This window comes from Saccostrea cucullata, unplaced genomic scaffold (assembly GCF_032062105.1).
Source record: "Saccostrea cucullata isolate Sc308-1 unplaced genomic scaffold, CSIRO_AGI_Scuc_v1 ctg272, whole genome shotgun sequence".
Taxonomy (NCBI): domain Eukaryota; kingdom Metazoa; phylum Mollusca; class Bivalvia; order Ostreida; family Ostreidae; genus Saccostrea; species Saccostrea cuccullata.
In genome coordinates, this window is record NW_026938795.1 from 259,187 (window position 1) to 273,763 (window position 14,577).

Here is a 14,577-nt window from a genome sequence, read left to right on the forward strand (position 1 = left end):
CATAAGTCTTCTACATCGATCAGTTTAACAGAGTAAACCTTAGTCAAAATTGGCATAAAGCATTGCCTAACAGTCAGTCGGAAACAAGTTTGTCAAAAATAACCAAACAAAGAAGTTTAACTTGGGAATCATAGAAGTAAAAATAATTAAAGATTATTTTAAACTTTTAATGAAATTCTTGTAACATAAACGTATATTTAAGTAGGCTGTCTATTATGTCAGTAAAAAAATGGTGGACTCAAACCTGGTTTTACGTGCTGAATGAGTCGGGAGACGAAGCACCCTATGCAGGTGAAAGTTCAGTGTTACTACATAGATAACAAAATTAATGATGGAAATCCTAAAGTCACCCCGTTTGCCATTATGCAGGTTTAGTCATAACGCTTTCATTCAGTGAAGCATTCAAATATAAAGTTGATAAAGCAGACTTTGTTATGTTTTTTTTTTATTTCGAGAAAATTGTGAATAAATTACATTACGATTGTTAACAAAATAGTATCAAAATGTCCACATTTTGAAGGCAACGGTTCGAGTTTTCCTCTTTTCTTTTTATTTTTGAATGAAATATATGGAGATAACGAATAGTATTCAAGATCAAAGGTCCATAAAACAATACAAAATAAGAGCAGAGCAAAAACGGACCTCCAAATCATCAGTGTTGTGATCAGGTGCCATGGAGGAGTGCTTCAGTAGACTCAAAGAATACTTTGCAGACTAAGTCAATGAAGCATTGCTGCAATGCTTTGTTAATTTGACTCAAACAAATTATTATTCCTGCCGTGGACTCTAAGAATTAACTCTTAGACTCTATCTTTCTCGGCAAACTGTTAACTTCTGTGTTAGTATCTTACATATATTTATATTTGAATTGACGACGTACTCATAGTATTCTTGCTGTATATTCTGTTTCACTTCACTTCATATTCATGCAAGCTTTATAACTGCGTTGTCATTTTCCTTAATACTTTATCTGTTTATCGCTTAAAATAAAAATACAATCAAGTGACTTGTAGAAATACTCAGAAGGGGGTCTGGAGAAAAACATCTCCTTTAGAAAAGTCTATATCTTACACTTAATCCGGGGAAAAATCCTTTTATATCACTTAAATACTTTCTAGAAAAACATCTATCTAATACCCTCTTCAGTTTTTCTTTGTTGTAAATCTACGACTCAACAAAATTAAATCTGTTTATAAAGTCTCAATTTTTATTCGATGGTTTGTTTGGGTGAATAAGTGCCTTAACGTAGTGTTACGTAACATTTTTTTTTCTTATCATAGTCAATTTTACAGGGAAAAGAAACGGCGTCTTCACTTTTTTGTTTGAAAAAAAAACAAGCTAGAATTTCTGTACTTTCTGCTGCATATTTTGGATGAAAGCTGAAAATTTAAATACTTTCTATTAACAATGTATTTGCTTTGAATAAAAAGCTGAAGATAAAGACATGTTATAAATCTTGAAAAATCTTAATGAAATATATGGAGATAACGAACAGTACTCAGGCTGCAAAGTCCGTAAAACAATACCAAATAGGAGCAGAGCAATAACGGACCTCCAAAACATCAGGAGGGGTGAGCATCCCCTGCCGATCGGTCACACCCGCCGTGTGCTCCTTGTCATGATTGGGAAATAATGGAAAATCCGTCGTCAATTCAGTGTGTAAATAATGGCCTTACAATTAGTATGAAAAACCTCAGTCAGCATTTTACTCATTGCTAAATTATATTTGGTGGCATGGTCATTGTATCGACCATAGTATTTACAAATAATGAATTCAAACCACACTGCTTATAATCTTGTTTCATCAACTTGTTTATCAATAATTTACCTCGTTTAGAAATTACACATTTGTAGAGCATTCTCTTGTGCATCAAACAATGCGAAACTTCAACAGGGCAAACTCATAGACCTTGTAAACACCAGAGGGTGGATCAGGTGCGTTGCAGTAGTAAACATTCCTTGTCGACCAGGTCACATCCGTCGTGAGCTCTTTGTATGTATCGACCAGTAAACGGAGTAATGGGATATTAAACAATTAGTATGAGCTGTGTATGACAAACTTCGAAAAAGGGATACTTGTTGTGTTCGGTAATTATGATTTAATGAGGACCTAAGATTTGTAAAATATTGACTTTAAACAAGTCAATATGGGTATGTTCAATGAAAAATGCAAGTATCTCTTTTACCAGTCACACGAAGAGTAATTAGATAATTTTAACAGAGTGTTTTGAAGATGACGATTCATGAGATATTTTCGAGTTTCACTCTGACTGAAAATGCAGTTTACTATCAAGTTCAAAAGTACAGTCTATGATACATTAAGAAAGGTTTTATAAAGTGTTCAAAGAATCATCTATTTTCATGCTACTGATATTGGAAAAAAAATTCTTGATAGAATTCACAATAAATAACATCCACTTCCTGAATATGCAATGACAATATTTGTATTGGACGTAAAAAGATGGGCTCAGAAGAGCATGTATGTTTGATAAAGATTTATATGAAATTTTGGAATCCAGTATATAAGCATCGTAAATCAAATTCATTTTTGTCTGGATTGTTAACAGTGCAGGAATTTTATCAATAAAATACACATGGAAATGCAGCATATTGAAGGTTACGGGTACTCCTGCCACTAATTCTGACACCATGAGTCACAAAGCGACTTTAACACAGAACATTTGTAGGTAATGATCTCTCTCCCTGCCCTTCTACTTTGATTTCTTCACTGATTACATTTCTTAAATGCATGTTTCATTGTCGGTTATTTAAAAAAACACAAGCATGTTCTTTTCTTAGTTTCAGAAGGTCTACGTATCTTTTTTTTTTTTGCAAAGATTGAAATTGAAATGATAAGATCTTTCCAAGCAACTTGTAATTTTTCAAATCTTGGAGGTATATGATTAAAAGCGTAGTGCAGCACAATTAGACAGTTTTAATCATCCGATAACTATATTCTTAAACAAAGGTGGTATTTTAAATTAGTAGGTAGAGGCATACATTTCCTTCCGTGGGGGGCTATGGAACCTTTGTCACCATAACTCAATCTGTTATCGCTTGTCTTTAACTGTCTTTGTTATTGGTGTCTGATGCACAAATCGATGTCACTAAAATGCTTTTAAAACTTGGAGATCCCAACAAGATTACCAAGACCTTAGATCATTGTATCAGATAACAGCAAAATGCTTTTAAAATATGTCAGTCTGGGTCGGGAAAGATTTCGACAATTCCTACTTTTAGTGTTTTAAATGTTGATATATTAGTCTACCTTACTTAAATGCTTGGTTGCTTTATACAAAAAAGGTCTTTTGAAGAATTTACATAATTACAGCAATTATCTTTCCAAATGTTTAGTATGATTTATAACCTAAAAAGTTTCAAATTTACTTCAAAGTCTGTTGCAGTTTCCATTGTCAACTAATTACAAGAGATGTCTTGTCCCGCTTAATCCTGTACTTCTATGGGGTGTTTTTCAAGTTATATATCAAAATTGCTAAATTTAGTATTTATTTCCTCTTTCCTTAAAATGTTAAAGGTGAAGATAACGAACAGAGATCGATCTCAAAAAATCTATAAACAATACAAACACTGAAGAAGGCGTAAAACAGGGACGGGTCCTGGAAATTCCAGAGGTGGGATCAGGTGCCTAAGAGGAGTAAACATCCCAGATCAATTCTTAATTAAGATTTGCTTTTAACATTTGTAACAACTGTTACCATACAGTATCCATTCGATATATTGTACACGTTTATCTCCATGCTTCATCTTAATGCAATTCAAAATATTTTGAATGATTTCTTTATAATAGTTATTGCTGTCTCAATATTGATTGAGAGGCACATTCATTATGTTTCTCAACTCATATTTATTAAGAATTATGATGTGTTCTTTTTATTTCTATTTTTGATTAAAGTATAATTTCAGTTGCATGACTGTTTATTTATATTTAAAAAAGCATGTAGTTAACGTAGAAGGACATTTTCCAGATTGATAACCTATTTTATTTCAAGTACAAATTCCAAACAATGAATGGACATATTTATGAATGGACTGCATTGTAGTTCTCCCAAATTATTTACATACACATCATTCTAATAAACACCAAAACTATTAACCAAATCAATTTACATATTTCAGACATTGTTAACCATATTTGGTGAAATCTTGGCAGACAACTTTCATCAATTCATGAAATCAAGTATGTTTACGTAAATGAACATTGGTATTCTTTTTGATCCAATTTACACCCACAACTTGAGAAGTATTTTATCATTCTTATTACAAATACCTGTGAGGGATAAGCAAACCATTAAAACTTTTGTTTTTCCTATAGTCAAAAAGACATTTAAGAACATATTTCAAACTTTTAAGTGCGTTCATGCCTTCATATTTTACATCCTTAGTACAATATCTCAGGGGGAAGAGAAATGTCGTAAAATCTACCATGTTGTTTACTCTCCCTTATAAACAATGAAGTAAATATTTGCACAACTGATATCAGTATTTTAAAAGATTTGCTTAAACGCATGAAAATGATGAGAAATGGCAAAATGATTATTGTGTGGTACTAATCGTCTATTAATGAGTCCATTCTGGGTTTCTGGGTCCAAACAAACTTCCTTCTGGGTACATAAAATATTGTCTCTTCTTCTCTTTAAATGAGTTCAATCACTCCTGACTAGCGAAACATTTACAGAAAATGGTCTTGTGAAATAGGACCTCTGTTGTTATAGGTTTAATGTGCAAGCAAGTTGTGGAGACATCCTAAAACGTATTCGTTTGCTTCTTCGATCTTTTGAATTCTTTTAAGAAAGGAAGTTTTAAATGCCTTGGACGATTTTATTTGAATAAAAGTCGAGGCATCTTTGAATTCTTAATTAACAATATTTTTTTAAAACTTTTAGAATATATGTAAAACAAATAATGAACATAGTGTTCACTGCCTTTAAATGTGAAGATATTGCGTGCACAATGTTTGATATATAGTGTACTTTAATAAATCAACATGAGACTGCAATGATTTACATATTTTCCTACAGACACGCTTTATTTTAAGAGAAGGTGTAGGTTATATCAATTTCATTTAAATATTACTGAGTAGTTTCATAACGTCATGTTTTACTGCAACTATCATATCTATCTCATTGTCATAATAATTATTTTCTTTCTTCAGAATGAGAAGTGTATGTTCTTTGTTTGTTTTACATATTTTTTTTTATTCATATGAAGCCGATTTTATTCAAAACTTATACGAAATATACAGAGATAATGAATAATATTCAATCTCAGAAGTCCATAAAACAATACAAAATAGAGCAGGGCAAACAAGGGCCTCCAAAACATCAGAGGTGGGATCAGGTACTATATGAGAAGAAAAAAGCACTTGCTGTGGCCATCAACTCGACATAAAGATATACGCACGATGTATTATCAATTAACAAGAGTTACATTCGTTTCAATGTTAATACGATATATCTCGTGGGATTGAAATAAAGGACAACAGAGAGTCTGACACAACATATGTTTCATATTTGGATATTTTACAACAAGCAAAAGACGTTAATCGTATAACCTAACAACAAAGCTTTAATTATGATAAACGTGATGACTTTAATTTTCCAATCGTCAGCTTCCACTACTTGTACAGCATTATACCTTCATCACATGCGTGCATGGATAAATCTCCCCGTTGATTTATTCGTAAGATCATGGTTTACATATGAACGATTTCCAAAACGTGGTAAATTATTGACAAACAAGTCGATGAAACAATAATTGCAACTGTTTTATTAAACGTAGTCATTTCTTAAGTTCTATGGTCGATACAATAATCTTGTCACAAAAAACAATATATCTATCAGTCAAGTGCTGACTGACGTTATTCATACATATTGTGAGGCCATTTTTACAGAATAGATGACGGATTTTTTCCGTTATTTATCGATCATGACAAGGAGCACACGGCGGATGTGCCGATCGACGGGAGATGCTAACTCCTCCACGGCACCTCATCCCACCTTTGTTTTAGAGGTCCGTGTTTGCTCTGCTCTAGATTAATAGTGTTGGAGTGGACTTTTTAGCTTGAAAATTGTTCGTTATTTCCAAATATTTCATGTACATCAAGTCATTTGGAGAGAGAATCGAACTTTTTGAAATCGGTCATCTTGTTTAATCTTTTTCTTAAACACTAGGAAAAAATATTGCATCAACATTCTAAACAATTAAATTTGATACAATTATATGCATGATGATGCTAAAATATGCAAAAATAATATTTGCTTTGCCAGAAGTTCGTGTTCTTTACGGTCATTAGTATCCACCTCCTGTCTTCTGGATACCCAGTATACCTGATAGGTCATTCACTTCCGTTCCATGTAGATTTCACAGTCAGGGAAGGGTCAGAAGCCTTCGTAGCCTAGGACGGGGTATAATTTATATATATATATATAATGTACACTTCTGAGAACACAGATCTGATGTCCTTTTTAATTAAATGTCAACTAGTTCGTTCATCTTTTGCAGACAAGTACATGTATTTCAAAAAATATTTCCAATTTAAAAGACATAATTATTCTAAGTATTTTAATTTAGTCTCCAGAGTGTATTCCCAGAATTGATATTTCCATTGGTATGCGTCCGTTTCCTTTAGACATATATACATGTAAATTGCTTTTTGATAGGCATAAATGTCTATGTTCAATTTACGAAAGGATGCAGCTTTTATGATCAAATTAAAAAGTTTCATTTTTTAAAGCTTTACTTTACTGTGACAACACAATTTCTTATCAAAAGTTAATTAAACCCATCTCTTTGTAGAGTTATTTGTGTTTTGTTTCTGTCGTTTTGTTTTGAATAGTAACTAGCTTATGAATAGATAATATAAGTAAGCAGACACATGCATATTGAAACTTTTGACATTTCGTGCTTCTCTTAATTAAATCCTTTGACCAGCTGTGTAGTATGTGACGAAGATTCACCTCTAGTTGCAGGTGTCCTCACACGCCATATCTTACAGGCAGTGACTACATGTATGTCCAAGGACTTGTTTTCAATTTCTCTTTCTTTGTAGGGTGTTGATTGTCTTGTGGAGGGAGATCGTGCCTCTGACTATCGTGAGGATGTCGTGTTTAGCAGAACATTCCCCGTCTTCATCAACACCTGGGGCTGATGTCGGTCTCTGTCATGCAAGGGGATTTCTGTAAGGTTCACCGTATTCGGGCACCTGCAAAATAGTTTTTTATATGATAAATAATCAATATACAACAGTAAAGCATTGGTTCTTCTAAAGAATTGGAGTTTGACAAATATGTTCATTATCACTGTAGTATATTATACTTTACTCAGAAAATGTTAATGAGAATTAAATATATTTTTTTTTAAAAAAACAAACACTTTAATCTTTGCAATACATTTTAATGCTCATTTATTTCTCAGTATGGTGAAGTGATCTGAACTGTAATTATTGGTTCCCATGTGATATGTGCATGTTTACAAGTGGTTCTACTCTATATAAAATTAAATGAATCGTAAACATAATGAATACAGGATGAATAATTTAACATACACTTAGTTTTTTGTGAGGCGTTGTCATTAAAAAAAGGTCGGACGTCAAACAGCTTGACACAGGATTTCATTAGTGACCTAAACAGAATAGAGAAAAAGTGCTTCACTGGGCAATAAGGTCATCGAAATAAGATAAACTTATTTTGGTAATAAAATATTGGCTACAAATGACTTCTATGATAACTATGCACTTAAGTTTCTTATATATGCTGAATGTAAATAAGCCACGACTCTTTGATATATTGACGTCTCTTTGATCATTATCATTTGCAAGCTGTCAGCAAACCATGATAGATGTGTTTTTTTCACTTATTTACATATAATGTTTGTGCAAGTTGCTCGTTGTTCGTCACATGTTTTATTTGTATAAATTTATTGTTATTTGAAAAAAGATATAAATTTGATGCTCTACAAATAAACACTGCAGTATGTGCAATACTGTGTTTGAACAATGGCATGAAACTTGATTTATTGCACTTATATACAACCTATCTAATATATTCACTATAAATTAATGTCTTATCTTCTTTTGTACATGAAATCATGCTTGTATATTCTATATGATTCCAGAGTTTCAAAAACTCTCATTGCATTTTCATGAATCACGTGGCCTTGACCTTTGGAGCAAGCCACCCCTCTCGTTTTTCTTGAAACTCAAATAGGCAAATCATTTTTCAGTGTGCGATTGTATTGTTAGTAAAAGAAGACAATTATCTATAAGTGTATGCCACCTTCATGGTAATTTTCTGTAAACACCCTTTCGATCCTGTGATAATGCATATATTGCATGACAAAACGGAATAAAGCCTGTCACTTCCGGCGCAGGTGTTCGTTGAAACTGGTGTAAAGGAAATCGAGTCGGCCGTGGGGTTCTACCACCAGCGAGATGCGACCAATTCGCTAACGCGGCTTCGTTTTACATTTCATTAAAACTATAATATGCACTGTTTATGGGTAAATCTGTAGGTTTAAGCAAAATTCATTAAAAGTACAAAATGGGTGTCAAATTTTCAAGGTCTTTACCGCCACCTTCCAAAAAAAAGTTCCATTGTTATGTTTCAAACCGAAAGCTTCGAAATGCTTTCCAAACATATGAAAGATTATCGTGTGGAGCAAGCGTATTTATGTTTAATTTCAAGTGAAAGTATTGTTTTTATTAATCTTAATAATAAAGTTATAGGCACTATTTTCAAAAATCTTTGAGTGAGTGTAATACATCATTTCTGTGGGTCAGTAAAATCACTAAAGATTAGAGTTAAACATTTACAATGCCACTTTAACGGAAATTGGAGGTACTACGACCGCAGATTCAAAATTGAAGTAAATAAACAAAAGCATCCGTAATATTATGTAAGACAGAATTTTTATGCATTTAAATCCATGTTGTTCTTAAAATATATTTTATCAATATTTGTTTTGGCAGTTATTATTTTGTAAAAAGTGAATGGATTTCACAACATATCTCCATTCAAAGAATGTTTGAATAATTATTTTATTGATAGAAAATCAGTTGTTATCAAAATTCTATTTAAGTCATTCCGAAAAAAAATGAAGCAGTGTCAATTTTCATTAAAATCACTGTATTTTAGAAAGGTCGATACTTATATCCTATTTCGTTATTAATAATTATTACTATAATAAATTTCAGCGGTATACCCCTTTTTTCTCATGAATTACGCTATAATTTCATTCCAATTAAAAACTTCATATACATGTAGTTGAAATAGTAAAGAAACAAATATTTATTTTGCATTGACGTTTTTTGAGTATTTCTACTATCTAATCGTTCAAAAAATACATTTATTATTGTTGATGCAGGATTATCACCCGAAGGCATAACAAGTGGGTAATTAATATTTGATAATTAGCGACAAATGTCCGTGAATTCCAAGGCATCCATGAGAGCGGTGCGCGCGGTGTTAGGTTGACATGACAAATTCTATATCCGCAAGGGACGCAACTCGTATCTGAAGGGCCAGAAATATGTGTGTAAAGAGTCCCAATTATTAATTATTAACTGTTTCTTTAATGCGTGTAACCTTTGATTTACAACAGCTGTTTTTATGTTCTGACAAATTTCCCGCCACAATAATTGATGAAGCATATGTACACGTTATACTAAAAATGCAAAATCAGCATTATAGAAGGAAAATTTACATATCGGATAGATTTAAATGATTTTCTATATGAAATAATTAGTAATGAACTATTAAACAAGGTCAATATGTTTTCCAATTTCTTATCGTAGATTGAAAAGCGCAAAATGTATGTCTTATATAAATGCTCATCACGTTTATGGAATTGCGTTTTCAATAAAATGGGTCAGTTTTTTTGGAAAATCACGATTTTATGTTTTGTTCGTTTTCTTCAAGTTTTTTTTTTCTTCGGTAGTTATATTCATTTTTTTAAAACTATTTTTTAATACATTTATTCCTTTGTAAAAAAAAGTTCATTTTTCGAGAATAATTCACGCTCGGAGTAACATGTGCTTTAGAATTAGATTTATTAAGTAATGTGTCTCTCCGCCCGCAATCCATCGCTCTCTAAATACCTACAGTATGCTGATGAGTCCTCCACGCTGCAATACTTAGCGAAGGATAGCCCGCTATATCTAGATAAAAATGTCCCATACTGTGTTGACAGTGCAGTTGAAAGGTTTTCTAACTCAATTAAAATATTTGTATGACAGTTTCATTCAAATTTGCAGCATTTGCTGTCCGGCATTTTATAGTCTGTTATAAATTTTCCTCAAGTTTACGACCTCCACAAATCTCATGCTTTATATACATGATGCATACGCGAATTCTCTACTGAATAGGCTAATTAAGTCTTAAAAAGTTTAACTTGAGGTACTCTATAACATTGAATCCCTTGAACATTCCATAAACACTTTCTATCCCATCCCTTCAAAACCGCATCATTATGAACAAAGGATTGAATTTATTGTAAACCTTTTAAATATTTCATTCAAACTTGGGGAGAATTTATTAATTTCACTCCTGCGTCACAATAGTCTGTTGTCATTAATGACCCCGTACCATCGTACCCATAATCACACCCCCACTGTAAATCTGATTATAGAAGTGTCTATACGCAGGGATTTGTATTGATGACCCTGCAAAATAATACAGGGCATAAAATTTAACTGCAGATTTTATAGTTCACATCGCCATCAAACAGACAAAGAGCTATTTACTAAAGTAAGTATAAGTAAAGTTTTCTACTTGGAGTGGGACTATTGACAAACAATTCAGAAACATGACGGCCATCAAATCTTCTATTTCACTTTATGCATTGACCTTCATAAGCAATAAAACCATATCGCTTTAAAATGATAATACATGTACATTCAAAACATATCACGTCTGTTTTAATTAGGACAGCAAGCATTATTAATTTGTACTGATATCTGTTGAGTAGAAAAATGAGTTTAAAGTTAATATTATTGATTGCTTTGTTTGGATCCATAAACAGAGACTCTCAGTTTTGATTTCTAAATACACATGTCTCATTTGAAAAGTGTCATTCCCTGCAGGGGGCGACATGCATTTATCTAAGAGTAGAATTTTCAACTCAAAATGGATTTTTGTCGACAGCTTCAAAGGCTGCAGCACTACTTTACTGTATCAATCAGTAATGAGAAAGAATATTGAGAGGGAGAAATCCATTAGATATTAAATAAACCGTTAAACAAAGTCCCTCTCTCTGGGTTATTGCACCTTCTAGGAGAGCAAAGTCCACCTGTATATAAATGGAAAAAATCGTGCGCTTTTTGGAATATTTTTTTGCCACATTTCCCTTAATTTACATATTTTAATTAATGCACTTTAAGTAATGGTATAAAAATGTACGTCCTTGAAGGGCTGTTTCGTCCTAAAACAGAAAACAACAATGCGTCATATAATTACGTGTTTTTATTAAGAATTCACTTTTGGCATGAATGAGAAATTGACTAGAATAAGTTGCATAATACTGGCTCAGCTTTTATGAATATTGACGAATCACTCATTGCTAAGTTATTTTCAGTTCACAGCGGACAGTTCTGTTTGTAAATTTTCACAACTAGACAAATTGGACACGAGTAACAAGTAATCCATATGGCCGGCAAGTTCTTTATTTGGAATAAAGTCAAATCTGAAAGTACAAAGAAGTAATATTTAGATTTTTTTTCAATTTTAGCATATCATTTTTTTAAAATTGAATTCCTTACAACTTTAAAATTGAAAAAAATAAAAGCATTTTCAATATTTTTTATCTATAATTCAATTTTTAAAAAAAGTAATTAGCCTTCTTTTTTGAATGCTTTAAACTTTAACTAATAAATAATTTATGTAATGCTTACATAATTCTCTGGAGACTTGAGTGGTCCGTCTGTGAAGTAGAGCACACCGGGCATTGAGATTAGATTCTGTCATGGAGATTATGGGAGGGTTACATAACAGTGGCTGTAATGTGTCTGGGATTGACCGCCGGCCTGGTGTCCAATACACTGGTCAATATTTACAAAGTCACTTCTATGTCCTTCTGGTACAGAAAGTCACATTCTCCATAACCCGAGTCCACAGAACTTTGTGCTCCGTGCACAATATGAACTGATTTACCATTCACCGACATCTTGGTGTCCAAAAACTTTGATTTTTGCACAAAATTATCCTTCACCTCGTCAATAGATTTCACTTGATCCGCCGATTCGATGTGGATTTTGGGTACGGTGAGGATTGATTCTTTGACGTCCAGAATCCCTTCGTCTGGGGCGTACATGTCGGTTTCTGAGAGCGAGTCGTCACTGCCCCTCAGGTTTACTGAGCTCGCCTGGAGCGAGTTCTGGCTGGCGCTGTACCATCTCCGCGTCTTGATGTCTTCTATCGTCTCGTTCAGAGTCAGTAGCTGTTTCATCAGACACAGATCTTGGTCCATTAGAGAGGCCTGATCAAAAAAGAAACAAAATCCTTTATTCCCTTTTTCATAGTCTACGCCATGTTATAAACAATGGTCAAGTTAACTTTTTCTGCATGTGCACACAACTGCATTTCATTAACATCATTTTTTGAAATAGATAGACATATACTCTTAATGATATTTAAGCTATATAACTTGTCCAGATTTTTATCTCAGCGGGTATTCGACTTTCTGTAGATAATTTACTACCGCCTTTAAGAGGTGTAATATGTTTTGTGTCTTCTTATTTGTTCGAGTGTTTAGAAATTCCACACTATCCCCCATCCTGAAGCAGTTCTTACAAATCGTTCTTTTATTAATGTCTACCAGACCAAGCGAGATGTTTTGTTATACAAAATACCTATATCATCGCGAGCAACAGGGTGTCAGATTTTCTTTTAAACCACATGGGACAGAAAAAGTGCCATCTCATGCCTTACAGATGGATTTACCCTTACGCGGGAAGATGATATTTCCAGTTTTAACATTAATAAGCAATATAAATAAAATATATGGAGAATGCAGTAGAAAATAGTTTTCTTTTAGCTTTTTTTTAAATTTTAGTTGATTCAGTTGTCATATTCGTAGAAATAAAGATGTGTGGTTTGCATGCACATTTTAAGAAGAAGAGAGCAGTGCAATTATAGCGAAAATCTCGTATTAGTAAAAATTACCATTTCTTTTCTGAGAGTCTCCATCGCTACATCTATGGACGATCTCTTCCTCTGCAGCACTTTCTCCTGTTTACTTTTCTCTTCCTCTTTCATCTGCTCCTTAAAACTTTCAGTCGCTTTCTTCCTGTTGATGTAAAATTCCCTGCATGCATTGGAAAAGTCAATAGCTGCAGAATAGTGATCATCAGGCACAGATAAGTAATTATTGTTCTCCATTGCTGGTCACTGCAGTGTCAAACACCTTGCTTAATGAAGTCAGGTAATTAAATCCCTGTAGCAGGTTTTCTGTTTTATCGGGACACAGTCTACCTGTCCGACGTTTAATGCCTTATATGCTTCAAGATGAAATACACAATTCATATATACTTACCTGTAAAACCCACGAGTCACGTGACATAAACGGAATTCGTGGTTGGTCACAGTGGATTCTTTATAAATTTTATTCTATTTCTATCAATAATAAAGGGTATTCTAAGAATTATTTTTAGGCATTGGTGAAAAATGACTGCTATTAATACGTCATTTTAATAATTAATGAAAATTTTTCTTTTTAAAAAAATCACCATTTGATTACTTCCGAATATATTTGTGAATGGTTCATTTGATTTGGGTCTGAACATAATTATTAAAAAGAAGTCTAATAAAATTAAATTTTAATGTTCATTTGATTTTCTTGATTATTTGATATTATTTGTCTATCACTTGCATATTTGTTGTTTGAAAAACATGGAATTGATTTATACATGAACATTCCCATAGTTTGAGAAAGTTTCTAGTTAGACATACGCAGTTCCACAATAATGTCAAATATTTTTCATTGCTAAAATATATTGGCACACGCGTCGCCGTGTATTTTAAATTATTATTTTTGAAGTATGTATTTAAAGTACATATATGTATGTATCATATCGATGCCGTTTATCTAATTAATTCAATATTTAAAAAAAAAACTCTTGCAAAAATATCCTAGTTCCGCCAATTTGTCTAAAATAAAACAATACATTAATACAAAAGATGAATATAATATTTCATAATCTGTAATTGACCATAATAGTATTAGTAAGGGCGCGCGACATGCAGGCGGAGGGGAGAAGTAGCATTTCCTAGGGTAGCCAAAATCTGTACAGGTCCCCCGAAACTTGATACAGAAAGACAAAGGGGCACCGAGCAAAGTCTGCCGCGAAAAACCGAGGAGGAAGGTAGATTATAACAATATACACCACAGCCAAACCTAACATTAAATCTTACAAACATATAGATAGGAATCAAACCTTTGTGGGCTTGTTTAAAGAAAATGGGTGTGATGTTAAAATGGTTTATTGCCTTGCCACACTATGATTAACTTTTCCTCAAAAATTTCTTTTTCAGAGACATTTTTCAGGTGACTTCTTTTAAGTTACAA

The 14,577-nt window shown here is 32.8% G+C and overlaps 1 protein-coding gene across 1 annotated transcript; it reads right to left on the reverse strand.

Annotated features, from left to right (window-relative positions):
* Window positions 1-11,481: 11,481 nt before the first annotated feature.
* LOC134251308 (uncharacterized) lies at window positions 11,482-13,526 on the reverse strand. Its single transcript, XM_062733707.1, has 3 exons — window positions 13,176-13,526; window positions 11,906-12,489; window positions 11,482-11,697 (listed from the first exon to the last, which is right to left on the reverse strand). The coding sequence occupies exons 1-2, from the start codon at window positions 13,389-13,391 to the stop codon at window positions 12,064-12,066; spliced, it is 642 nt and encodes a 213-aa protein (XP_062589691.1). The 5' UTR covers window positions 13,392-13,526; the 3' UTR covers window positions 11,482-11,697; window positions 11,906-12,063.
* Window positions 13,527-14,577: the final 1,051 nt, after the last annotated feature.